Source organism: Globicephala melas, chromosome 8 (genome assembly GCF_963455315.2).
Source record: "Globicephala melas chromosome 8, mGloMel1.2, whole genome shotgun sequence".
Taxonomy (NCBI): domain Eukaryota; kingdom Metazoa; phylum Chordata; class Mammalia; order Artiodactyla; family Delphinidae; genus Globicephala; species Globicephala melas.
In genome coordinates this window covers 62,294,157-62,320,448 of record NC_083321.1, presented here as the reverse complement: position 1 = coordinate 62,320,448, position 26,292 = coordinate 62,294,157, and the positions used below count along the sequence as shown (strand labels likewise).

The following is a 26,292-nucleotide window of genomic DNA, read 5'->3' as shown; positions in this document are numbered from 1 at the left end:
TCACCTTTTTAACAGTAATTGAGGACAAACCTACAGCCTATTACAGAATGCTTATTGCATATTCTGTATTTTTCCCCAAAGCACTAAATGCATTTGTATTTTGATTTATCTACCTATAAAACTACGTTTTACATCTGAAAGATATGTCTTCAAAACTTTTGTTTTTGAATAAGTGTAAGTTAAAAATAATCTATGCTGAGATACACATAATGCCTCAATTCATGGAAACTGGGATCTTTTTTTGTGTTGTTCCTTAATCACGTAACACGAAATATATTACGTAAGTAGTACTCCCCTAGAGTTATGTAATGGGGTGGCTTCGTTGTAAATTTATATCATATATGCATGTATAAGTTTTTCCATGTATTGTTGGTATGTTGTTTGATATTTGAAGCAATAAAGGTAAGGTTAACAGGTATTTTACTTTGTAGGAGTATTAGTGTTGCAAATTTAATTGAAGTTTTTTTGAAGATTAAGAAAACAAATTTCTTTTAAAAAAAATTAATTGCCATGACGTTTCATATTTTAAAATTATGTTATTTAGGTTCTAGGTTCTTTTCAATAAAGAAATTAGTTTTTTCCTGGGGAAGTCATTGATTCTTTCCAGAAGGGCTATTATTATTTGAATCCTATGTAAACTTAAGATATGGTACTTGAATAATTTTCCAGGCCTCCTTAGAAATATGCTGTTACGTGAGGGGTATGCAACTGTTATCTTGTTGCACCTGTTTTTCCTTTGGAGATTTATATTTTTGGGACTCTTTTTTCACTTTTCTTTTTAATGTTTTTATTTACCGGGGTGGATGAGGGGAGTGGCTAATGTAGCAAAGTTTATCTAATAAATAAAGCATCTTTTCAAAATATCTTCCTAGCACATCAAAGCTACCAAATGATCTGCTTGATTTGCAACAGCCAACTTTTCACCCATCTGTACTTCCTATGTCAGCTGCTTCTCAGGTAGCAAGTACATGGGGAGGTAAGCATTAATGAACTTACTTTGTGTGTTGTATAGGCATCTCCCTTTCCCATTCTGTGGGGTTTACTTGCCTTACACTTGATACATGAGTACTTGAAAAATATTAATATGACAGTGAAGTTGTTTTGCCCCTTGAAGACATTTCCATTCATTTATAAATGCAATTTTGGAATGTATGTTCAATTAAATTATGAAATGAAGTTTAATGAAGATGAAAAAGGACCAAATGTATGTTTAGTTGTGAAATCATTCTTTCAATGTTGAATTTCTGTTCTATTACCCAAAAATATGTAATGGTTATCTTACCTTTGGTATATAAAAAAAAATTTACTTGCAGAGGGGAAAACTCATCTAATAAAAGTTCTAATAAAATTCGGATGGTGTTATCAGGCAGTGCACTAGCTTCTCTGCAGGAATGTCATGACAAACTTTATGCTACTTGTATTTAAAATGTTGATTTAATTCAGACCTGCAGGATTTTGGTATTCAAAGAATTTTTCCCCTAGTACCAACAGGAAAGTTTGCTGACCTTGAGTAGTTCTTTGATCTTAAGGTGACCATATTATGATCATGACCTGGCATCTTTGAAGGAATGAGCCTAGTCCATGTCAGTTTTTAAGCAGTTTTGCTTAGACATTTAGTATGTTTTCAAATCATTTCCTTTGTTTGGTTTTGGTACTTCTGTTTGTTTTTATGTAAGTATCAATATTATTTTATAAACACTGAAAAATTATTTGGGAGGGAAAGATACTCTGAGAAAGGACACTGTCTAGAGAACCGTTAGAGAATGGCAAGCTACCTTAACATTTATGTTGGTCACATGTAAAATCGGAATTGACTAGCTTACTTCTCATAGCAGGATTCATTGTTCTAGTGAGTTTTTATGGTGTATTCGACTTTTTCATCTTTATTTCACTGATTTGAGTTAATAACTTTTTAGGGGTTTTTTAATAGTTATTTCTTAAGACTATATTTTATATAATAGAATGTAAACTATGTGAAGGGAAGAGCTCTAAAATGTTTTGTTGAGTGATATATCCCTGATGCCTAGAACACTTATTGATATATATAACATGTACTTTGTAAATATTTGTTGAATGATTAGACGTTTTCTTTTTTGGGGGGCAGGTTATTTGTGGTTCAAGACAGGGCAGGGAACAGGAATAGTGAAACACTAAAATACTAGATTTTTAGACTAATTTTGTGAGCCATAACTTGATTTTTAAAGCTAATTGATTTTGAAAGCTAGTTTAATTTAGCTAAATCTTAAGATCTGGGAGTAATTTCTAAAAATGATAAGCTAGTTTTAAAGTCAGTAAATATTTTAGAATTATTTATCTGAATGATCTGTAGACAGCAAATTAAGGTTAAGAAAGCATTTTCTTAATATCCTAACAGTCATTACAATTTTAGGATTTTTAATCTGCCAAAATTTACATGCTTATTTCCTGCTTATTGTGAATTGATTTAGGAAACATTAGTAGGATTAACATGACCGTTTAAGCAGTTTTAGCTTGCTCACCTTTTAAAAAAACAAACCAGTTTTTCTAAAATTAAGGCTGAAAAGTTGTATTTTTAGATAGATGAAAAATTTTACAGAAGGCTTAATGAGGACTAATATAACATTTCAATGAAACTGAACTGTGAAATTATTTTGTCTGGATACCATGTACAATTAATTCTAACAATGACAAAGTTTCTGCTTGGAATTATTGAGCTCATATATGAAGGCAGATAGACTGTTACTGTAGGAGAATAATTTTAAGTAATTTCAGCCTGTAAAAATTGTTTTATATTCTGTTAGAAGAAATATTCCATGGCAATTTGTGTGTGAATACAGTGTGGGAGTACATTTAATCATGATTTCCTTTTCTAGTTTAGGTTATTTTGGTTTATGTACTATTTTCATCAAAATTTCCCCCATATTTTAACATTAGGCTTGCTGTGTCCAAGTGACACTGTTAAACTGTTTTAAAAAAAAAAAGTATTATCAAGTATAGTTGAGAGCAGAGGCAGTAGCAACTGACTACTATTTTTCCAAAAGCTTACAATTATATACGAGGAAAGGACAGTGATCTTATATAAACCCCTCAATTTAAGAAGAATGAAATCTTGTCTTATATTTCATATAAAGATATTTGGCTTCTGAGTTGGTGATAATTTCAGAGTTTTGACTTCTGCATAATTGGATAGTGGAAGAGTATTTTAAGCCAAGAACTTTGAATACTTACTAATTTAGTCATTGTATTGTTCATACCCATGACATTCAGATTAAGACTTTTTACTTTATTTTTAAAATTAAAGTTACTAAGATAAATAAATCTTATATATAAAAAGCTTTGATCATAACAGTAAATTCTAAAAGGCATTTTTTTGACGTTAACCATTTACCTGAACATTTGAAATATGTAGCATTTTACATCATGCTTTTTATAGTATGTGACGAAACAGAGGTATGCTTTTTTTTGATAATTCTAAAATCTTATTCTATGCTTTCCTTGCTCTCATTTGCTAAAAATGGATGTTAACAACAGATTTGGTATTTAATTTAGTTCTTATATGCACCACAGAAACGATGTATATTCCCAATCACAGCTAGGTTAGTGATTAGAGTTAAGAGGAGGTAAAGTTCGTATGTTTAATGTGAGAGGCATTTTACGGTTCCACCTAAAAATGAACATTGAAGAGAGAGAACACAAGCTCTCCTGTTTCTCTCATTGCATTATTAGTGAGCCTTTGATTTTTCAAGAAATGGTCTGGCATCTAAACAAGCACTTGGTGTTGAATACTAATATCTTGAGATATCAGTTTTCATCACCTTGAAAACTTTGAGTTACAGCAAATCTAAAAATATACAGTATTACCAGGTTAAGTATACTGTTGTATATTTTAAGCAAGATTTCAAAATTTAATTCAGGTAAAAAAGAATGACCCTTTCTGAAGTTGAATTTGTTTTAGTCTCAGCTGGCATGAGACACACAACACTATGAAAACTCTCAATTTTCTGTGAATAAACGTACATATCAAATATTTACCTCAAGACTGTAATATGACTGGTACTATTTTTGTTTTAATTTTTTGCATTATTTTTCTATGACTCTAATGTAACATAAAATTAAACTTTCAAGTGAATAATGATAAAAATAATGGAAAAAAGTATTTATTAAAAGTATAAGGAATTTTAGAGTTGCCAGTCTGATAAGTACAGTTTAAGTTGGAATAGCTGGAACATTATTACTATTTTTTTTATCTTTAATGAATTTGAATTAATCATTTATGGTATAGTAGACTAACATTTAGATTTAAAAATCGTCATCTAATCTAAATGATGTTAATCTGCTACCCATAGTAGTGTTTTGTCAAGGTAGATTAAGAGCTGGTTTTTCTTATTGTCTGACTGATCTAAATATACAGATTCACTTATGCATTTCTGCATATTCTTCTTTAGGATGTTTCATATAATAGGAAATGATTGATATTAAGTGCTTAGGTAAAAAGTGTCAATCAATAGAATAGCAGATAACTAGTAACTTTTTCCAAACATGTCTTTTCTCATGAACCTAATAGATCTGTTGTAGAAATATGTGTACTCTTTTTGAATGACTTCTCTCATGACTTCTTTTGCATGAAAAACCAGAGAGAAGTTTTGTGTTACTTGTCCAACAAAGTATGATGTACTTTAAAAACTCCATGCCTCTATCAAATATTTAAAAGTAGTACTTTCAACCAAACTGGTTAACTCTAAACTTAACGCAAATCCTTTCTTATACAAGAAGGAGTTAGAGCGGTCATCATTACATTTTTATTTTAGTACAGAAAAATGAATCTTGTTTTTGACTATTTTCTGCTTTTTATTTCTGAATTATTTTTTCTGACTCTCTTCCCCCATTGTTCCATTTATTGAGAAGTGGAGGGGTGGGAAAGATGTTTAACATGATCATTTGAGTTAGAATAGTACATCAGTGAGTTTTGATGTTTGTAGGACTTCATACAATGACCTCAATATTATCTTGATATTTTTCTTTTTAAAGTTGCAGTTGCAGGATTTGTGGAACACTAGCTTTGAATTTATTGACTTTAAGGATAAAGTGTGCCTATATTGTTTTGCAGAAGCTGATCCTTAGGCCATTGCTTCCATATTGTTTTGTCATACAGTCTTAGAGTAAAATACAGTGCTTAATACTGTATTCTTAAGTAAGGACCACAAACTAGACTAGAAGAGGCAAGAACAGGTGCTGGTTGGAAGTACAGGAGTATCTTTTCATTTTTAATTGTGTTATAAGAGAAAAAATTATGACACTATATTTTCGCTGCTCTTTATTTTTTCTTCTCCCCATTAACTTAAGGTATGATGAATGGCTTTCAGTCATTACAGTGACAGTTATCTTGAATGAGGTATAGGTATAGTAAATATGTGATTCTAAATTTGATAATAAAGTACATATTTGGTACCATTCTAGTAGGGAACAATACTTTTGTTATTCCTTCCAAATCATTTAGGCTTTAAAACTCATAGCTAGGCCTTCAAAGCTAATCCCAGTCTACTGGGATGGCCAGTCTTTTGTCTCTGTTCTTAATTTTTCTAAAATTCCTTTCCCATCATTAGACCTTTTCTTCGTCTTTATTATTTTGTTTCCTACATCTGAACCCATACAAGAGTTTATATTCACATGTTAGAAACCCCTAATTCCCTTTGGCTTTTGAAATACTGCTTATTCCACATTTGAATTATTTATATCAATTATGTGAGTAAACATAGCTATGCCACCAGAACTGATACACTCCCACCTTGGGTGGGGAACACGGTTCAGGGTAGATGGCTCTTTTATAGAAACATTTTTGTTCTTACTTATCTTCTTTTTTAACTACATGACTGTTGGCTTTCTGATGTAAAGCAGATCTAGCCTTCGTATGCTACTGTTGTTATGGACACATAAGTATTTTTTTCTGAGGGTTCATTTTAAAATATGTTAAATGCATTTCTTCTATCTTGGTGATTAGATTTGATCATTTGCATTTAGATTAATAATAATATAGCTACTACTTTTCACTTTGCATCTTTTGACTGATTACAATACTAATTAATTTACTTCCTCTCTTCATTTTGCTATAATGCACTTGGACTGCACAGATCCTTTCTCTGCTACTGTAGATGCTGTTGATGATGCCATTCCAAGCTTAAATCCTTTCCTCACAAAAAGTAGTGGTGATGTTCACCCTCCCATTTCTTCAGATGTATCCACTTTTACTACTAGGACACCTACTCATGAAATGTTTGTTGGTAAAGTACCATTTAACCTTTCTTTCCAATTAATGTTTATACTGCCTAAGTATTTTTTTTAACGTATCCATTATTTTTAAAGCACTGCAATAATTACTTTGTATTTTAATAATAAATTTTTAAGTAAACTAAATAGCAATAATGTAGTGAGATTTTTTACACCAGTATCCCTAATTTTATTTAATGCAAGTTTTTAGGAAAGAAAATTTCCTTTGAAATTGGACTTTGTTTTGTTCTCTATCATACTGTAGCATCACATGCTACATCCTGTTTATTAGTTCAGAGAGGTGGTTATTAGGAGAGTTGATTGAAGGCGTAACATCTCTTAAACTTAGTTACGTATTTATGTGTGCTTATATTTTCCCCTCTCTGCTTGAGAAAGAGGGTGATTATCACTCTTAGTAGCTTTCTGAATCTTCCTTTTTTCTCCGTTTTTAATTTCAAATAATGGTACAACTTTATATTGTCTAAAACCCACTATACCCTCTTGTCCAATCTTAAGGGTCTCATTTCATTGTTAGCCTGGGGTGAAAAGTAGAAAATGAAAAGCAACTTGACTGAATAGGCTTAATTGTGGTCTAAAAATCTGTAAAAAGGCAAAATTTCATACCAAAGTTGTACAAGGAAGAATAAGTTTTTAAGTACATACTAAACTGAAATAAATGTTTTTGAATCCTACTAAAAAGATGCTAAACCCCCTTAAAAGATGATGAAAACTGCTTTTATTCAATTCAAAGAAACAACGTAAGGTGACACAAATTTAAATCTTTGATTAAAGCAGCATGCAGAAAGTCATCTGTGTACCCTAGGTAGATCATGTGGCCATATTCTGTTAGATATATCTGAGAGAGGGGAGGATGGAAGGTGACTAGAAAGCAGTAGTTGGAGATACGAGAAAGTTTCAAGGCACGTGCTCCAGTTATACAACTAGTCTAATAGTTCTAAAGTGTAATATTTGGTTGCAATAATTCCTTTATTGTAGTACATTTAAAAATTATATAAAAAGTAATTGAAACTAAATTATACATTTTGTTGCTCTAGAAATTTGTCAAATGGAGTGCCTTTTTGCTTGGTAATAAGGGGTAACTAGAGTTATCTTTGGAGTGTTCTGTTGGGGTGGTGGTTTTTTAGGTTTATCTTTTCTTCGTATTTACTGAATATGAATAGTCTGTATGTTGTAAATATGGCTGTTTGTATCTTTTTAAGTCAGTTGCCTTAATTTGGGGATATGAAACAGATACGTCTTTGCTTTGGGACTATATATTTAGATCTTTTAGGTCAGAGCAGTGCATGGGCTTCAGGATGTCGCATCTGTATCCCCTGAAGGGGGACAGAATGGAGGACAGTAACCTTAAGTGCTGAAGGTTGTAGGTATTTCACATATAAACAAAAACAGAGTAAAAATATATAAAAGTCATGTGAGAGAGTTAATTATTATTTTGACTTTTCAAGGAAAAAAGCCTGTAATAAGAGGAATATCCTAGAAATGTCATATTCCTAATGTTTTTTAAGTTTAAGGCCTATGATTTGGGGCAAGAGGAAGACCAGAAAGCAAAGCGGGTTAGTAAAGTTGATGGCTATATACTCCAAGGTCAGTCGGTCCATTTGAAAATTAAAATCATAGAATTGGTGATTTAGAGTTTGCAAAAACCTGCAGCGAATGTTTGGTCCAGCTCAACTCTCACAGTAGTAAGAGAACATTATTACCATTTTATGGATGCATCACCTGAGTCCTAGAAAAGTTAATCAAGATAACCCAGCTAGTGGGAGCAAAGCCTAAATCAGGAGACAGCAGCTTTGCTCTGCAGCGCTCTTTCCCTTATGGAAGTGCAGACTTTGATTTAAACCCTTATCTTCCTCTTTCTGATGGAGAATAATACAAATGAAAGTATGAAGTATACTTTAAAAAAAAAATCACATCTGCTAAGTTTTGTCATTAGAGAAAAAAAACTTGTTAAATACTTTTCTTTTTTAATGAAAATGAGTGCAGAAGGGGAAATTAAAAACCACTGATGTCAAACCATTAGGCATTAGTCTAGAATAGGGGTCAGCAAACTTTTTCTTAAAAGGTCAGATTGTAAATATTTTTGGCTTGTGAGCCACACGATCTCTTTCGCAGCTGCTCAACTTTGACATTATAGCGTGAAAGCAGCTGTAGACAAGACATAAACACATGAGCTTGGCTGTGTTCCAGTAAAACTTTATTTACAAAGATAAGCCGCTGTAGTTTGTTGATGCCTGTCCTAGAAGAGGCTTTTTAATAAGTCTTTCAATGCAAGTTGAAAGTTCCTGAGAAGTAGAGTTGTGTAATAAAAATTCCAATACTTTCTTACTCAGAGTAGTAAGAGCATGAGAGGACCACCCAAGGTGTGCCATTCCTGGCACTGTATAGTCTAATTAGCCACTAGCCACATGTCATCATTTAAAGGTTAATTAAAATTAAATGTTAAATAAAATTAAAATTTTACTTCTTCACTTGTACTAGCCACATTTCCGTTCTTCAGTGGCACATGTGCCTAGTGGCTACCATAATGTACCATATGCACATATCTGCATATTGTGTGGATTTATAAAACATTTCTGTTATTAGAAAGCTCTGTTGGATAGTGCTCTAGAACAGTGGTCAGGAAACTTCTGGTGTAAGGAACCAGATAGTAAATGCTTTAGGTTTTTATAGGATGCATAAAATCTTTGAGTCGTCATCTTTTCTTTTTTCTTTCTTTTTTTTTTTTTAAACAACCCTTTCAAAAGGTAAAAACCATTTTTAGCTCACATGGGCATATAAAAATAGGCCCCAGGCTGTAGTTTGCCAACCCCTGCTCTATAGGATTAAGAACAACCAAGAACAATCAGAGTTAGGTATGTAGATACCTTCCAACCCTTCCAGGAGAGGACCTTGATTTGATGATACGATTCTCAGTGTACTTTGTAGCTTGTCCTCATTAAAGCTGTAAGAATACTGAAATTTGTAAGTCAAGGGGAGTGGGTTGTGGTCTCAGCCTTACCATGTTTGTGACCTTGTCTAGGCCTGCTTCCTCATCTGCAAAAGAAGACATTAGAAGACATGTTGGTATTGACTAAAAAGCCAACTGGTTCATATTTCTTTATCTAAAGAAATGCAGTATTGGTTATTTTTAAAAATTTGTTGTGAATATTATTTATATATTTATTTTTAAATATAGTACTTACAATGGAGGCTTAAGTGCTTTTTTTTTAGTAAGTTGTAATTTGAAGAACACCAATGGCTTGGACTCCTCTGTTTTTTCTTTTGTTTTGTTTGTTTTTATTTGTTTCTGTTTGTTTTTAATTACTCCATTCCACTCTTAACTGTTCCTCCTCACTTTCTCACTTTTCTCTTTCTCTTTTTTCTTTTTTTCCTGTCCTTTCTTTTCCCCCCTTATATGCCTTGTCAGATTCTTTTTGTGGTACTCAAGCTTATCGTAATACTACCCTTATGTGCCATGAGCCTTCTACTGTAGCTGGTTTATTTGGAGGTAGGTAACAATAATCTCTAAAATTTATCAGTTTATTTATGCAAGAGGGGTTTCTTTTTGTTGTTTTCCTTAAAATGAGTTGGTAAGAAAAAAAATACTTGGTTTTGAAGAACAGGTAGTTTTTTGCTTAATTTTGTTTTCCTTGATTAAACACGATTGTTTTATGAATGGATGCCTGTCATCTTCCTGATTTTATTCATTCTCAAAACTTTCAAATTTTCAGAAGAGTTTATAATATTTTAATATTACAAGCTTATGGAATTTAAAGCTCTGTGTATAGATCTTAGTGATAGAATGGCACATAATTTTGATTTGAACAGTTGTGGCACAGGTGAAGGGAGATTATACTGGAAAGAAGTATACTTTTCCAGCGCTATGCAAAGGCCATAGAAATGGGAAGTAGTTTCCAGGGAGGTGTAACCAATTTGATCTGTATCTTTCCAAATATATTCTGTCTAGACCAGTGCAGTAGCAATAAGACCTCAAAATCCAGCTGAATTTTTTTGTGTATAGGAGTTGTTACCTTAGTTAAGTTGGCATTAAAAAGTAGGTTTGACACAACTGAAGAACTGAGGTTCTTGACTGGCAGTAAGAATTAGACATGGTTAAAAGTGTTTAAAAATGGAATTGTTGAGGGCATTTAACAGAAAGAAAATGTTTGGAATACGGTGAACTTGGGTGTGAATTCCAGTTACACTCCTTTACCTGTGTGACTTTAAGCAAGTATTTAACCTTTCTAAGACTATGAAAATTGGGATAATAATGTCTTGCAGGATTGTTAATGAGGTGTACATATATGCCTGTATAACATCTAGCACAATGCCTGACACAGAAGTATCATTAAAACTACTTGCATTGGGAACTTATCTTGTGGGGACTTCCCAGGTGGTCCATTGGTTAAGACTCTGCGCTCCCACTGCAGGGGCAAGGGTTCAGTCCCTGAATGGGGAACTAAAATCCCACATGCCGCAGGGCGAGGCCAAAAAAAAAAGCAATTATCTTGTGTATGCAGATCATTTCATACTTGGAGTATACTTCTTACCTAAATTATTTAATCATCAGATATAATCTTGAAAACTCATTGTTTTTGTATTGCTGATAGATTTTTAAATTGCCAAGGGCTATTTATTTTTTAGCCCAGTATTCGCTATTTCAAAGCTCAAGAAGTTCATAAAACTTGAAGAGTCCTGATAGATATAATTAATTATTATAGCTATAATAATAAAAACTAATTTTCCTACCTACTAATTTATATAAGATGAAATACTCAGGATAAACCAAAAACCCTTAATAGATTCTGGAATCAAACAAATTGGGGTTTAAGTCTTGATTCTGCCACTTACTAATTATTTTACCTTGGATAAGTTGTTTAATCTCTTAGTTTCCTCATCTGTAAAATGAGGATAATAATTAATAACTGTCTCATAGTGTTATTGTGTGGTTTAAATAATAACCTATCTATAAAGCCCTTGCATAATGTTTAATAAATAGTAGCAGTAATTTTCTCAAAAAAGAATGAGGCCTATTTATTACAGAACTACCATCAAAATCTATTAAACAACCCAGCCAATTTTTCTCAAAGGTGTTTGGATTGCCTTTCTGTCCCAAAAACGTTTTCATCTTGTACCTTTCCGTCACCTTACTATTGTCCTCTCAAGATTTGCCCTGTAGTACAGTGGTTTCTAAATGTTAATCTGTGAACTGGAGCTGTTCAGTGACAGAGTTTTCATTGGGTTTTGTGAAATGAAAGTTAGGCAGTTCAATGTAGTGATTATTTCATAAAATTAACCTTAACTTTGATAGCCTATTCATCTTTTTTGGGGGCGGTCCCTAAATCTGCTCTTTTGAAATGGTGATATTAATTCTGTAACTTTGCTTTAAGTAACTTTTAAAAATTGAAGGTTGACAATCTAATCAGCTATTATAATTTATTAAGAATTTCCCTTTTAGTTTATTCTTCTGCTATGTAGAAGCTTTTAAAATTTGAGGTACTAGCTCTGGATTACTTTATATCTTTTCATAGCTTTTATGCTTTTAGGCAGTAATATAATTTCACAGATTGGTGCCCCTAGGGACCTCAGGAGATGGCTCCTCTCTTTACAGAAAGTAATGAAGTTGTTTTTGTGTTATTATAAAGGATAGGCTCATCTCTGATATCAATCAAATTCTAGAAAGAATTTGGGACAAGATAGCAAGGGAAAAGAGAAATTGGTATGCCATCCTACTTTATAAATTATTGTTCCCTGTGTTTTCTAAAGTTTAATGATATCATAGCTCAGATATTATTTCCAGGATGATTTAAAGAATGCTATGTGTGGTGGTTCAGCATGGGCATATAATTAAGCATGATAGATTTTTGTCTTTCTTGAGTAGATACATCTGTTCTTTTTGTAAGGAGTTAGGAGAAGAACCGTCAAGCCCATGGTATATTTCTTAAGCAGTTTGTACACTTCAAAGAGCTGTTAAATCAGTATATCTATAGAATTCTAGGAGCCTTTTGATGAATGGTCAGATTTATTTACTAAATTATTTTATGTTTTGATAGTGCTTGTATTCTCATTGTATGACCAGTGTCTTTGAGTTAAGAAAGAGTTTAATTATGGAATAAGATCAAATTTGTACATTTAAAAAATTTTGTGCCCTACAGAATATTCATACTATGATGTAAAATGCTACTTTTAAAGTAGTATCATTGATGTATACCAGCTTGTGTGGGTCATTGTTAATAATAAGTCATTGCTTTCTGGCTTCTCTGGCTTTGAGGACCTTCTTGAACTTCTCACCAAATCTTGTCCTACTTTTTGTTTTTCTTTAAGATCAGTCCTTTTAGTACAGCATTATTGTACTTCTTTATATCCTGGTGGTATACATTAAGAGTTCAAAGTGAGATTCTTATAGACTGAAAGTCCTTTAGCAGAAAGTTGGGACAGGAAGAGAGAGAGAGTCTATGTTCAGGGCTCAAAAGTTTAACTTCTCTTTAATGATATAGTTGTTAATCTTCTGATACCAGACTTTTTTTTTATTTTTAACATTCTGACTTTATAGAATTTAGAAATGGAAGAGAATTCCGGAGCCATTTATTACAGCCTTCCACAAAGCAAAAGAATTCCTTCTTTGTGATCCTTGCTAGGCTGTTCTCTACTTGGATATATACTCACTGATTGAAAGCTCCCCAAGTCATGTGACAGCCCTAATGGTTTTAGATGATTTTAATTCTTCTTGTCAGCCTCTGGAAATTCAGAGCCTCACCTCACAAAATACAACCTCACACAATTGAAAATCTTAACGTTTAACTCAGCATTGTCTGGTTTCAGCAACGTGAGCTGGGTGTCTGTTGGCTTATTGCCACCACCATCAGTGTAACATGGACAGGAAAGAATAAATTTTCTGGTGTTTCAGAACAGTTAGGTAAATTAGTATATTTGATTATACATGTCAGCTCCACTTTAGGAAGTAGTTAAGTTGAAGCTAGAGGGTGGTTGGGTGTTGAAAATAGTCTGTTTTTTGTTTTTTTTTTAATATTCAGAACACATCTGGACACAAGGGGGGGCTCATAAGGATTAGTGGGTTATAACTTTCAGAATCCTGTCACTTCTCAAATTAACTTAAACCATATAGCTTTTGATTAACCATCGAAGGAAGGAAGGGAGAAAGGAAGGAAGGAGAGAGAAATATGGAAGGTGAGTAGGTAGAGGGAGAAAGACTCTTGGGGGATACTAAGTAGACTCATATTTTTTTAAAGCACCACAGAATACTTATTTTATTCCCAAATGATCCCTTAAATTAAATTTGGCTTCATGCAAAATCCTAGAATTTTAGATGTGTTTGGTTTTTTAACATCAGCTTACAAGTTTAAGGTAAAAAATAAGCAAAAAATGTTATTTCTGTAATGAAACAAACTAGTAGTTCAACTTCACTTGCTCTTTTGTTAGTTTTCTTAGTGGGATGATTTTGTTTTGGAAAATGTAATCACAAGAGATGTGGTAGTCTAGGAAGCATTTTGCTTGAAGGGTTGGCTTTGTTTTTTGTTGTGGGAATTTACTGCTTTTTCCATTCTATTGTCATCATTATTAAAGAGCTGTAGATGTAGAGTTATTAAAGAATTGAGCTTTTTCCATTTTGGTTTTTCTTAGGATTCACTCCTTCTCCAGTTGCACAGCCACATCCTTCAGCTGGCCTTAATGTTGACTTTGAATCTGTGTTTGGAAATAAATCTACCAACGTTATTGTAGATTCTGGGGGTAAGAAAAAATTGCTTTATTAACATTACTATAATGTTCTAGTTTAGAGTCTGTGTAAGGACAGATAATGGTCCTTTTAACGTGTAAATAGATGAAATTGGGGTAGCCAAAGAAGTGGTCCCTCTTCCCCCAGCCACTAGAAGAAAGCTTCAAGGGACTGTTGTTAGCCTTTACTCTTTTCTTAGTGGCAGTTTTGAATCTGGGTAGATTTTATTTCTCCCAGAGCTATTAAATAAGAGAGAAAAAAAGAGGTTTTACTCAGATTAGACTGCTAAATTGCTAGGGACTGTGTGTAGAATGCTGTACCTTTTACTCTAATTTTTACCTTTACTGAAATGAAATTGGCTTTTTTGAAAACTAGGAAAATATGACCTGTGGTACCTTGCCTCGTTGAGGTAGTCTGTGTAATGAACAGCTAGAATAACTAAATATCAGAGTTGTGGGTTCAGGGGCTTTTTATTGTTTTATAGTATGCTTGTTTAGTCATCTTAAGAGAACTTTATAAAATCTGTAGAGCCAAGTTTCCATTTAACATCTTGGTAATTTCAAGTTTTGTAAGATTGAGTTCCTGTAAAGTTGGCACCAAATTATATTCTTAATCATGGGGTGGTAAGTGTAGTAATTAAACTCAAGCCATTTAAAGAAATATATTGAGGTGTTGTTAATTTTATAATATACAATTAGTTATCATAAGTATACATACAAAAGTAAGAAGCAAACTTATAAAGAATGTGTATGAACTAGGAATTTATTTTTTTCTGTGCACTAGTAGGTTTATAATTACATTTTTTGATGCATTTGACTTTGTCCTCTTGAGTTTATCTTGCTGGGAAAAAGGATAAAGGAAATAGAAACCAATTGTTCATATTTTATAAACCCCTGTTTTTGGTGACTTTCTTTTTCATATTCTCTGGTATTCCTGGGTTGTGCCGTTCAGTCCTTTGGTGGTTTGTTGATTGGATCTGTTTCACCTTATACCGTTTGGTAGAGAACCTTAAGGGATTTTATTTTATTTATTTTATTTTTAATTTTTAAACAGGGTTCTACTTTACTAGATAGTTTTATGCAGTTTGAGTGTAGTTTAACTATTTCTTGTGTATAATTTAGGCTAGCTGTTTTTAGACAGGAAAAGAGATAACCTAGTGGTTCATTTTCACTTGCTTCTAATATACTGTTTTACATATACCTTACATTCTCCACTTTGAAGAGTATTAAAAGGTCTATAAAATATTATTTCTTAAAAGGAACTTTTTTTCAAAGTTACAGAGATATATTTTTTACCTGTATTGCTTCAGGTATAAGTGAGTCTTCAGAAAATTTTGTCAGCTGAGGGGAAGGATTAATTCCATTCCCTTCTCTTTCACAGAGAAGGGATTTGAAATTGTGGATTTCTCCTTTTTCCACTTAAGAGCATTTATTAGTGCCCATTTACCTGGAGGACTTCTCCAGTAAACAAACAAGGAGAAAAGGCAGAGACCTCCTTTAGAAAGCTGTAGCACCATAAAGTTCCTTACAAATCCTATTTCGTCTGTTTGTAACTTTAAGGCTTTGATGAACTAGGTGGACTTCTCAAACCAACAGTGGCCTCTCAGAACCAGAGTCTTCCTGTTGCCAAACTCCCACCTAACAAGTTAGTATCTGATGACTTGGATTCATCCTTAGCCAACCTTGTTGGCAGTAAGTATTTTTTGTATTCTTTAATCTTTAAAATAAGTTGTTTTATAAAAATTAGTCTAGTTTTTAAATGCTTTCTTTTTCTCCTGTCCTAGATCTTGGCATTGGAAATGGAACCACTAAGAAGTGAGTGTTTTATTTGTATTCTTTCCCTATGTGCCATTTAGAGGTTGATTAGGCTTTCCTCTCAAGAAAGTATGTGTAGAGATGTCATCTGCATCTTAAATGCTCTGTTCAATCTAAATGTGTAGTAAAGAAACTTCATAATTACACACACTTAATATTCTCACTCATATTTATTTAAAGTGATGTAAATTGGAGTCAGCCAGGTGAAAAGAAGCTAACTGGAGGATCTAACTGGCAACCGAAGGTTGCACCAACAACTGCTTGGAATGCTGCAACAATGGTGAGTTGGAAAAGCTCATTATATACTAACATGAATGATTTAGGTAAATGTGTAACATGAAAATGTTTTTTAAATAGTGATAAGGCATAAGTGGAAAGATTGTTACCAAGTTTTAGAAATATAAGTAATTTGTATTTCTTTTAAAGGAAGCTTGGTTGACTATGTTTGCCAGGTACATTTTAGTAGCTAACATTTATTTAAAGGTTACTTTGTGTCAGGCATGATTCTAACAAATAATATGTGGTTTTGTTTTATATAATCCTCAAATTTACCTTACACGGTAGTAACTATTATCCCAATTTTACAGATGAGGAAATGAAAACACAGGGTTATTAAGTAGTAAGCCCAGATCACAGAGATTGGGTGGGTTTTTAGAACCCAGGCAGCCTTACCTCAGAGCATATTTTCTTAATCACTATTCTCTACTGCTGGTTTCAAATCTATTATTTATCTATCTACAATAAATAGATAACCTTAACACTGAACCAATTGCTAGATTCACACACATACACGTGTTTCCCCCAACAGTGGCTCAGTGTTCACTAATGCAGGGGTCCCCAATGCCTGGGGCCACAGACCAGTATGGGTCCGCTGCCTGTTAGGAAACCGGGCCACACAGCAGGAGAGGTGAGTGGCTGGCAAGCGAGCAGAGTTTCATCTGCCGCTCCCGTCGCTCGCACTACCACCTGAGCCATTCTCTCCCCACTCCTCCACCCGAGGAAAAATTGTGTTCCCTGAAACCCGTCCCTGGTGCCAGAAAGGTTGGGGACCGCTGCACTGATGGTGCAGTGTTCACTAATTCAGTGTTCTGGTGACTTTAAGAATGTAAGTGCAGCAAATAAGGAGAATCAACTATATAAATTATATGACAGTATTAACAAAAGCCAAGCAAGTATAGTTTTAATTGAGTATGCCTATACACATACACATCTCACATAGATTATAATCTTAAATCCCAAAACAAAAAAACTCATTCTAGTGGATTATATATTTTTTTATTTTACAAAAGAGAAAATGAGTGCCAGAGGTATTAAGTGACTTGCCTGAGGCATCCCCACTAATAGGTGCCTGAATTGAGAGACTCTTGCCCTATCCAACTGGCCCCAGAGCTTCTTGCAGTACACTACACTGTTCCCTACTTCTCCATCTTCTGGTCATCTTCATGTCAGAGCTGAAACAAGGCACAGCCCCTGTTTGACCTCAGCTGGGAATGAATGCATCCGGTTACAAATTTTTCACCACTTTGCGCACGTATGTGAATGACTTCAAAAGCACCACAAGTATTGATTTTAGGATTACAAATAAATTTCAGTGCATAGCAAATTTGCAAATACAGAATCCATGAGTAATGAAAATTAATTGTATATGATAATTAATGAGTTAGCATCTAGTACTGAAGAAGTTCTAATGGTTTTAGTTAATATAAGGTATGGTCGTCCCAGAGTAGTTTTGTGGCCGTACCCCAATCCTTGGTCAGCTGCTGTTTTACCAATCCAGTAAGTCTCCCTGCATCGGAGAAAACCAATTTTTTTGTAGAAAAATTTGAAACATGCTTTCTTGCAACAGTGTGTGCTAATCAGCATTTGATTACACGAGCCACACATTGTATCCTTTCTGTTGTTGTTAGAGACCCCCATTATCCTTTTTTTTTTAATTTTTTTTATTGGAGTATAGTTGCTTTACAGTGTTGTGTTAGTTTCTGCCGTATAGCAAAGTGAATCAGCCACACGTATACATATATCCCCATTTGCCCACTTTTTTTTTAATATACCTTCAGGGGCGTTCTTTTTTTAAATTTTTTTCATCTTATTTATTTATTTATTTTTTACATCCTTATTGGGTTATAATTGCTTTACAATGTTGTGTTAGTTTCTGCTGTACAACAAAGTGAATCAGCTATATGTATACCTATATCCCCTCCCTCCTGAGTCTCCCTCCCATCCTCCCATCCCACCCTCTAGGTCCTTACAAAGCACCAAGCTGATCTCCCCACATTATCCTTGTTATAGCTACTTTTTGTTATTAAATCTCTTCCAGAGTACTGTGCTGTTTTGCTGTTTCCTTGGGTTAACTGTATGTTAAAATTAATAGGGCTGAGCTAAAAATAGTGTGCTGTTAAAGTTTTACATGACATTAAAGAGTTTTATTAGTTTCAGTCTCCATTAATGGAAAATAATATTGAAATTTAGCCACCTTTTTAAATCAGTACTTTTTCTCTGGTAGTGGTCACTACCGTCACCAATAATAAAACCTTGCATTTAAATAGTTTACATTTTTACACACTCACACACTTATACACACACTATCCGGAGTCTGTAAATAGTGCACTCTTGGGGGAGTTTGAGCAGCTGTTGTCCCAGCTGTAAGGATAAAGTTATGCAATTTTTTTTTTCCCTCAATTGCAAAGCAACTAGAAAGCAGATTTAAATTGAAATCCATCCTTTCTGACTCGCAATCAGTGTTTTTCCCACTCTAACACACCTCTCTGACTAGGGATGGCAGGAGGTTAGGTTAGTAGATGTTATAGCCTCAGGAGTGAATTATACATTGACAGTATATGAGGAATGATATAAATCCAAATGATATAAAAATACAATGAATATTTTCTTATTTTGTATGAAATTAGTATTAATCTGTATGAAGTATTAGAAGTTTGTGAATAGCACTTGACTTAAGATTGACTTTTAGCATTTAATAGGCATCTAACCATCTAGAATTTGTTGATAAGAAGCAATATCTATGGTGCTGTGTTGTATACGGTAAGGTATATCATCTCTTAAGGATTTTGGTAAAACATTTGTATGTATGTATTTTATAGAGGTTCTTTGTAATGACTAACATTTAGGGCTGGTGATGTGATTCACTACTTAGATAAACTGCTGCTTTTGACATTTCTTTACATTTCTAACCTTTTTAATTAATCCTTAAACACTGTCAAGGTTTTTAAATTTTTTAAAATTTTAACCATTCATTGATGTTTTATTAAAATATATAATGATGTTACACTACCAACTCTTTCTATTACTGTTTGCTTTTTTTCTGTGGTAGACATTATGCAATGCAACCCTGTTTATGGGATGCACTGTTGATGCTACTGATAGATTTTATGTTTTGATGACACTTGTAATCGATAAACTATTATGTAAGTAAGGTGATGATGCCAAAGACTAAATTTCCTGTGTCAACCTTGATAGTGTTTTAGTATAGATGTTCTTCCATTAGATACTGGAAATACAAGGGATTTTAAGTAGTTAATGAATGTTCATGTGAACTAAAATGCTCTCTATGTATTTTCTGTTGTGTAAGTACTTGTTCTAATCCAGTGTTATTGCATTATGTAATTGTTCTCCCTGGGAAAAACAGAATGGCATGCATTTTCCACAATACGTAAGTGACCAAAAACTAGCCTTTTTTGCAATAAATTGGCATGCTGTTAACCAATGCTGTAGCAGAATCTCATAACCTTCTAGCTATTACTTGTTTTCACATTCAGATTTTCAATGTGCCAAAAATTCTTCCTAGCATCTACTGATTTTGTGGGTTTGTTGCAGAATTGATTCTGATGGTGGCATGGGAAATACAAATTTTTTTTCTTGCTTAATATTCTGCCATTTGCTGCCAGATGGCTGGGTGTCTGTGTCTGTATCTGTGCTGCCACTATGCACTTGATGACTTCTGAATGAAGGGAAATGTTGATTGTGGTAATGTTGAAAATAACAATTGCATGAAATCTTACAGGCTTCTGCTGAACTTGGCAGTTTGTCTACTGCTCTCGCAGCTCTTGGTTTTTAAGTAGGGAGAGACCAATAAGTCCTACATGCTCACCCAAATACTAAACTTTTAACTGTTCACTTTAGTTATGCTTCATTTAACTTCTCCATGTGTATGTTCAAATTGCCATATAATTTGTTATTTTTCATGTTTTAGCAGTGTTATTGGTCTTTCACCTGTATTCAGCTTCTTCAGTTTTTATTATAAGATAACACACACAGGGAATGTTGTTAAGACAGCAGATATGTCTAAAATGATTCTGTGTTGAGATTGTCTATTTTGAGTTAAAGTGGGAGGAGGAAGGGACCTTAAACATCTTAGTGGTAGATGGCTCTTTTAGGACTTAAAGCATAAACAGACTTAAAAATGTATCGCTCTTCCAAATTGGTGCTTTGCAGAAGATAGTTTAAATAATTTATGAAATAAATTAGAAGGAATACTAGTATACATGCTCTATGTAAGAACTTGTGCTTCTTAGAAATAGTCATACTCCATAGTGGTTTGAAATCTTTGGAGTTATTTGAAAAGAGTGAATGAGGTCCTTAGAAACTAATTTTTTGGAAGATCAGATTGTTCATGGATTTGGGATCTTTACATTTTATTTTGCTCAAAAAATGAAGTACCTAGGAAAACATTCAGTAATGCTACTTTTCTAGGCAAACATTTTTTATGTTAGTGATAGACTTTAAATTTAGAACTTTGAGTATTTTTTAAAATCTGAATATTTTTAAAGCTTGTAAAAGCACAATGAAATCTTAGATCACTGTTGTATCTAACTTTAAATGGTATTTTTTCTTTCTTATAATTCTTCTTTTCCGCTAATTTCAAGACACTTTTTTTCATTGAGCTTTAATTGACACAATTATTAACGAACACAAATGTCATATTTAATCACAGCTGTCTTAGCAATTCTTTTTAGTGGAACTACAGCTATTAATTCCTTGAACTCCGTTGACATACATGAGTTATACTTCCTTGTTTATTTTTTCTTTCATCATGTCAGGCACCCCCTGTAATGGCCTATCCTGCTACTACACCAACAGGCATGATAGGATATGGAATCGTAAGTATTTTTCCCAACACAGCTTTTTGAAAATAGGTTGACTCACATTTAACATGAATTTATTTCGCAGCTTAACTGAAAAAAGAACTTAGTGCCACATATATCCTTAATGCCTAACACAGAACCTTGCACCATAGCATAGGTTTCATAAGTATTTCTAGAATAGTCATTATACAACAGATACTATTTATTAATGTTCACTGTATTTACTTGGCTTATTTTTCCTCTCATAAGTTTGTTAGGCATTTTATACTTCATTATGAACTCATTTAAACATTAGTGTTAACTCCAAGTCTTCGTTGCTGTGATATTACATTAATACCAGTGAGGTCTTATAACCTGAATACCACTCTAGAGGAAGGGGGGAATTAATATTTCTTGAATTGTGTAGGGGTAAATTTAGTTCAGTAAAGGCCACAGAAATTTTCCTATGACATGATTGGGATAGTACAGAAACAGTCCTTAAACCTTTAAGCTGCCCACAACCCACATTCTAGACTGCCCTTACTCTCCCAACTCTCTTAATACATAGACTCACATAAATAAGAAATGAAGGTAGTGGCTTCAGCCCACCACACACTTGGCGGAACTGTTGCTGTTGGGAGGCAGCACTGCATCCGTTGGTATTGCTACTGTGGCTGCTTCTGCTACTTCTTTATTTATTATACATCTGTAGCTCTTTTCCTGCATATGAAGGAGTTTCACAGCTTTTGGATTAGTAGTCATTACATTAAAAAGGTGTCTGCACAAAAAACTCAAAATGAATCTCACTACAAATAGGAGTCATCCTAAAAGGTTAAATAGAACTTGCAGAAAGGTAAGGTTTTAGAATATAGCATTTTAACCAAAATAATATGGTGGTCAGTGTGTACTTTATTTTGTCACTTACGTTAATTATATACCATGGAGTGGTAATTTTTAAAGAGATGGTTGGTTGAGATTTTCAATTATTTAAGAATGAACTAACCTCTTTGTGTGTAATTTAAGCCTCTTGGTTTTCCCTAAAAACGTCTGAAATAAAATGAAAGAACCATTGGGTTCTTTCAATTGGGAGTAAACTTCTTCAAACAATCAACTATTTTCCCTTGTGCTTATTTGCATAATGGCATAAGAACTTGATTTGATACACAAAGGCAGTTTTCTTTGAAATGTCTTAGCCATTTTATAGTTTCAAGTTTCCCATGTCTAAAGCTGGCAAATTTGGAAATTTTTTTGGTCTAAATTATTTTGTCTGTTTATCGTAGTTTGAATTTTGCAACTCATGTAGAAAAAGTTGAGCTTTTTTGCAAACTTTAAAAGATGAGCACATTAAAGACTTTCCATATAAGAAAAAATACTCCTAAAAATTTGTAGATGGGGCTTCCCTGGTGGCACAGTGGTTGAGAGTCCGCCTGCCGATGCAGGGGACATGGATTCGTGCCCGGTCCGGGAGGATCCCACATGCTGCGGAGCGGCTGGGCCCGTGGGCCGTGGCTGCTGGGCCTGCACGTCCGGAGCCTGTGCTCTGCAACGGGAGAGGCCACAGCAGTGAGAGGCCCGCGTACAGCAAAAAAAAAAAAAATGTGTAGCTGTCAGTCTTATTTGCATTTACAGGTATTTTCCCTTTGAGTTACTGCAAAAGTACTAGTACTGTTCATCCCTGTCATCCTTCTTGTTTACTTACTCATAATAAGGAAAATGTGAGTTAACATCCTTTAACTTGACATTTTTTGTTTTTTTAGCCTCCTCAAATGGGAAGTGTACCTGTAATGACACAACCAACCTTAATATACAGCCAGCCTGTCATGAGACAACCAAACCCTTTTGGCCCTGTATCAGGAGCACAGGTACTAATTAACATGCTACACGTAACTGTTTTAATGTGCTTGATGTGGAAGAAATATAATAGCAAAAAATCCTTTTATACAACTTGAGAAGCAGGTTATTAGCATTTTTTCCCCTTCATTGTGGATGTTATTTTCTTCGCATATCTTTCTCATCTAAGAGTTTGTAGGAATATTGATTATTTAGAAAGAAAGGATAAGCAGATTACAAATATTAAAGATGGAAAATTCTTGATAACTTACAGTTGGTGGGTCCAGAGGATGGTTTTTCTGAGGTTAAGGAACCTTTTTTCTGATGATGATTCTGACATGCTCTCCTTTGTGGGCCTTAGAAACCTTGAACTCAGAACTCAGTGCCTTGGCTTGAATGGTGCTACAATAAAGGTGTTGCCTTTGAGATATTTGTGAAACTTGACGAGTCTTCAAAAGTTGCGAATGCTGTTTTTTCATTAGATAACTTCCTGCTGCTAAAGATCATATTTAAAAGCAACCCCTCCAAAAGGACAAAAAAGCTTGAAATGCCATGCTGACCTAATGTCTTCACAGGAAAGACTTTCCTCTTCAAATGTTTCTAAGGCCTTCTTCCAGTTCAAGAAAATTCACCTAAATATTCACTCTTTCTTTTTCATCTCGTTGTTAGCATCAGGGGAATCTGTTTTTTCTGAAAAAAAGCTTCTCATTGTGGTTAGGAGAGGAGATATGAAGTTTCTCTGTTATTTACTTCTCTGGCAGCATACTATGGAATGAGATCCTTGTAAAGTGATAGGACAGCTTGTCCTTCTGTATCTGTGGCTGTGCTCATATCATTTAACAGTTAGAAATAATGACATGTGATTGTTAAAGTACACCTTTCTTGGCTTCCGATGCCAACTGATTGGTTACTTTATGTGTTTAATGCTATTTGAAAACATTCATGGGAGCATTTGGTAATGGACTTATTCCTTTTCCACTTGAATGGATATAAGTATTACACTTGCCAGTGCATACAGTGTTACATGGCCAAAATTATTTGTATTGATCCAGTTGAAGCTTTTGTCTCAGAAACAGAAACAGAAAACAGAATATATTGTTACCTTAACCTTGGATGCTGCCTGACAGTCTCCAAGCACTTTCACATACATTATCTCATCTTATTCTCAAAATAATCTTTAAGGTAGATGGGCCTAGGATCACTATTGTCATCATCCTTTATCTTTATAGATAAAGAAAGTTGAGACTTGGAAAGGTTCTTCAACTAAATAAGTGGTGAAATGCAACTTAGCTCCCAGAATCCTTGATTCCTGGTCGAGTGCTCATTTGTGCCACACTGCCTCTCTACTAGTGCAACTCAGCCCCTGTGGCCACTACAGTAGTACTGTCTTCCTTTTGTCAGCAACGAAGCACTCTGCTAATTCCTTGGGTTTCCTGTTATATTATAAACTATATTTATGTATTTGGGATATAACTACTGTAGTTGTCAAGAGCATCCTATACAATTTTGGATAATACTTTTAACCTTGAAACACTTTATATGAGGGTTTTTTTTTTAATATGGTAAAAAAAAAATCTTAGTAAAATCTACCTTTAAAAAAATTGCTGGCCTCCTGGCATGTTTTCTTAACACAGATTTTATATCCTGTTTCCTTTTGAAATCCATGTAACTTTCACTGAAACACCAAAAAAAGTGCAAGAATTTCCAAGTTCTTTAAATGAAAGAGTGATAGAACTGCCTTTTTCTAATTATACCAGAAGAGAAGAGAATGAGAACATTAAGGTAATAAGTTTCTAGTTGAGAAATCAAATTTGAAGCGAGTACTTAATTTTAAATATTACTGATTGAGAAAAGCCTGTGAAGGAAGGAAATTGATAACTAGGAAAAGAAAATCAGGTGGCAGTAAAGTGGCTCAAAGAGGCTTTGGTCTTCTCCTTATGCAGTTATTTGAATCAGTTGAAAGTCAGAATCTTAAATTTTATGTTACTTTTAATTCCTTTTACCCCTTTGTTTTCCATATGTCTTGTCATAAAGTCCCACTAATTGTTCCTCTGCTATTATTAGCTCCACCCTTTTTGCAGTCTATATCCTTTGCCCAGATTGGAACTTTTCTTGCCTTTCTAATTTAATCCATTTTGTAGATACTGGAGTAAACTTTTATAGGCAGCATTTGTATCATCTCCATATTCAAAAATCTGAGGAGACAAATCTAACATAACTGAAATGTAAGGCTTTCCTTCTGTCATAAAAACTACCTCACAAAATCTCCCTCTTTGTAAGAATAATAATGAATAAACAGAATATTCAATTCCCATGCCTTTATAACTCTCGATAAGTATCCAGTGTTCTGCTGCTGTTTGTCTTTTCCAGAAGTCCTTTGTCTGTCATAAAGTGCGTTTACTCTTTACTCAATCTTAGTCATGTCTTGTCCCTTTTCAGTTCTTCTGAGATCTGAAGTTCTTTTCCTTATTCTGCATTATTTTTCTTTATAGAACTTACCACTACTTGACATCTGTTTGTCCATCAGTCTATCCATTTGTCCGTTCATCCATCCATCCATCTGATCCCATATTAGATTGTAACCCTCATAGAGGCAGGCTTAGATGTGGCTTGTTTACTTCTGTGTTCATGGTTCCTAAAACAGTGCCTGATTCATGATAGTTTTTGAACATTATTTGTCAAACAAGTGAATTTGGTTGAAAACTTACCTTTACCATTTCGTAACTTACTCTGCTTCTCATTGGTATAGCTTTTTACTTACTTATAACCATTGTAATAATTTATAGCAGTGTTCAAAATTGGTTTAATTTATGCTAATAGACCATAAGTTAAAATGTTAGATGACTGTCACCTGAAGAATGAAGACACCTTTAATTTCATGATTGAATATTTTTAATCATTTAAAAATTAAACGATTTATCTTTGAAGTAGGAAAGATTTTCTCATGCTTTAGTATTTTAATGATTCTTAGCCAGTCCCTTGCATTAACTTTGTCCATCCAATGGTAGTAGTAACCAAAGTAATTTTTCTTAATGAATTACCTTTTAATTGTTCTCTCATTGTTTTGCTCTTTTTTGCAATAAAAATTCCTTGAGGCAGAGACGTCTCTTTGTACATTATAAAGTAAATGATAGTTTAAATGTAAGTCAAATGCCATCAAAATAGAATCTTTTAATCAAATCCCAGTTCTCCAGCTCTTATCAAAAATCTTTTCCTATTCCTTGAAGTATTTCTTTTGGGAGCCATTACTTACCAAAGGTGTAACTTGTAGCTCCTGGTCTCTTGCCTACTTACCATTGAACCAAGCTAATATACTTGAGAGTACCTCAACCCTCCCACATATATTTATCATATTACCATCAGTGAGGTATTTCAAACAATGTGTTGTGTGTTCTGAATTATATCTAGATTACTCTTAGTGCTGTGTTAGGGCCTGCTAGTGAGAAAGTAGCTAATACCTTCCACATGACTGTTAGCTCAGACTTTTTGTTCTTTAGGAAATGGTCTTCAGAATAGCTTTAATCTAATAGACTACACTGTAGTGTTGAAATTATGCCTCTCTATACACCTATACACTTCTTCTGTTCTGTTC

The 26,292-nt window shown here is 33.8% G+C and overlaps 1 protein-coding gene across 16 annotated transcripts in view; it reads left to right on the top strand.

Moving 5' to 3' along the window:
• Positions 1 to 26,292, top strand: part of PICALM (phosphatidylinositol binding clathrin assembly protein) — a 107,188-nt gene that overhangs the window by 70,363 nt on the left and 10,533 nt on the right. For 2 of the 16 annotated variants that reach the window (XM_060303860.2, XM_060303864.2), the window contains exons 12-21: positions 873 to 976; positions 6,108 to 6,257; positions 9,671 to 9,751; positions 13,885 to 13,992; positions 15,538 to 15,669; positions 15,762 to 15,792; positions 15,973 to 16,072; positions 19,436 to 19,459; positions 20,847 to 20,906; positions 22,628 to 22,732. In XM_060303860.2, the coding sequence (XP_060159843.1) occupies positions 873 to 976; positions 6,108 to 6,257; positions 9,671 to 9,751; positions 13,885 to 13,992; positions 15,538 to 15,669; positions 15,762 to 15,792; positions 15,973 to 16,072; positions 19,436 to 19,459; positions 20,847 to 20,906; positions 22,628 to 22,732 (895 nt within the window). The remainder of the gene's footprint in view (positions 1 to 872; positions 977 to 6,107; positions 6,258 to 9,670; positions 9,752 to 13,884; positions 13,993 to 15,537; positions 15,670 to 15,761; positions 15,793 to 15,972; positions 16,073 to 19,435; positions 19,460 to 20,846; positions 20,907 to 22,627; positions 22,733 to 26,292) is intronic. The other 14 variants (XM_060303862.2, XM_060303861.2, XM_060303863.2 and 11 more) reach the window with 14 other exon arrangements.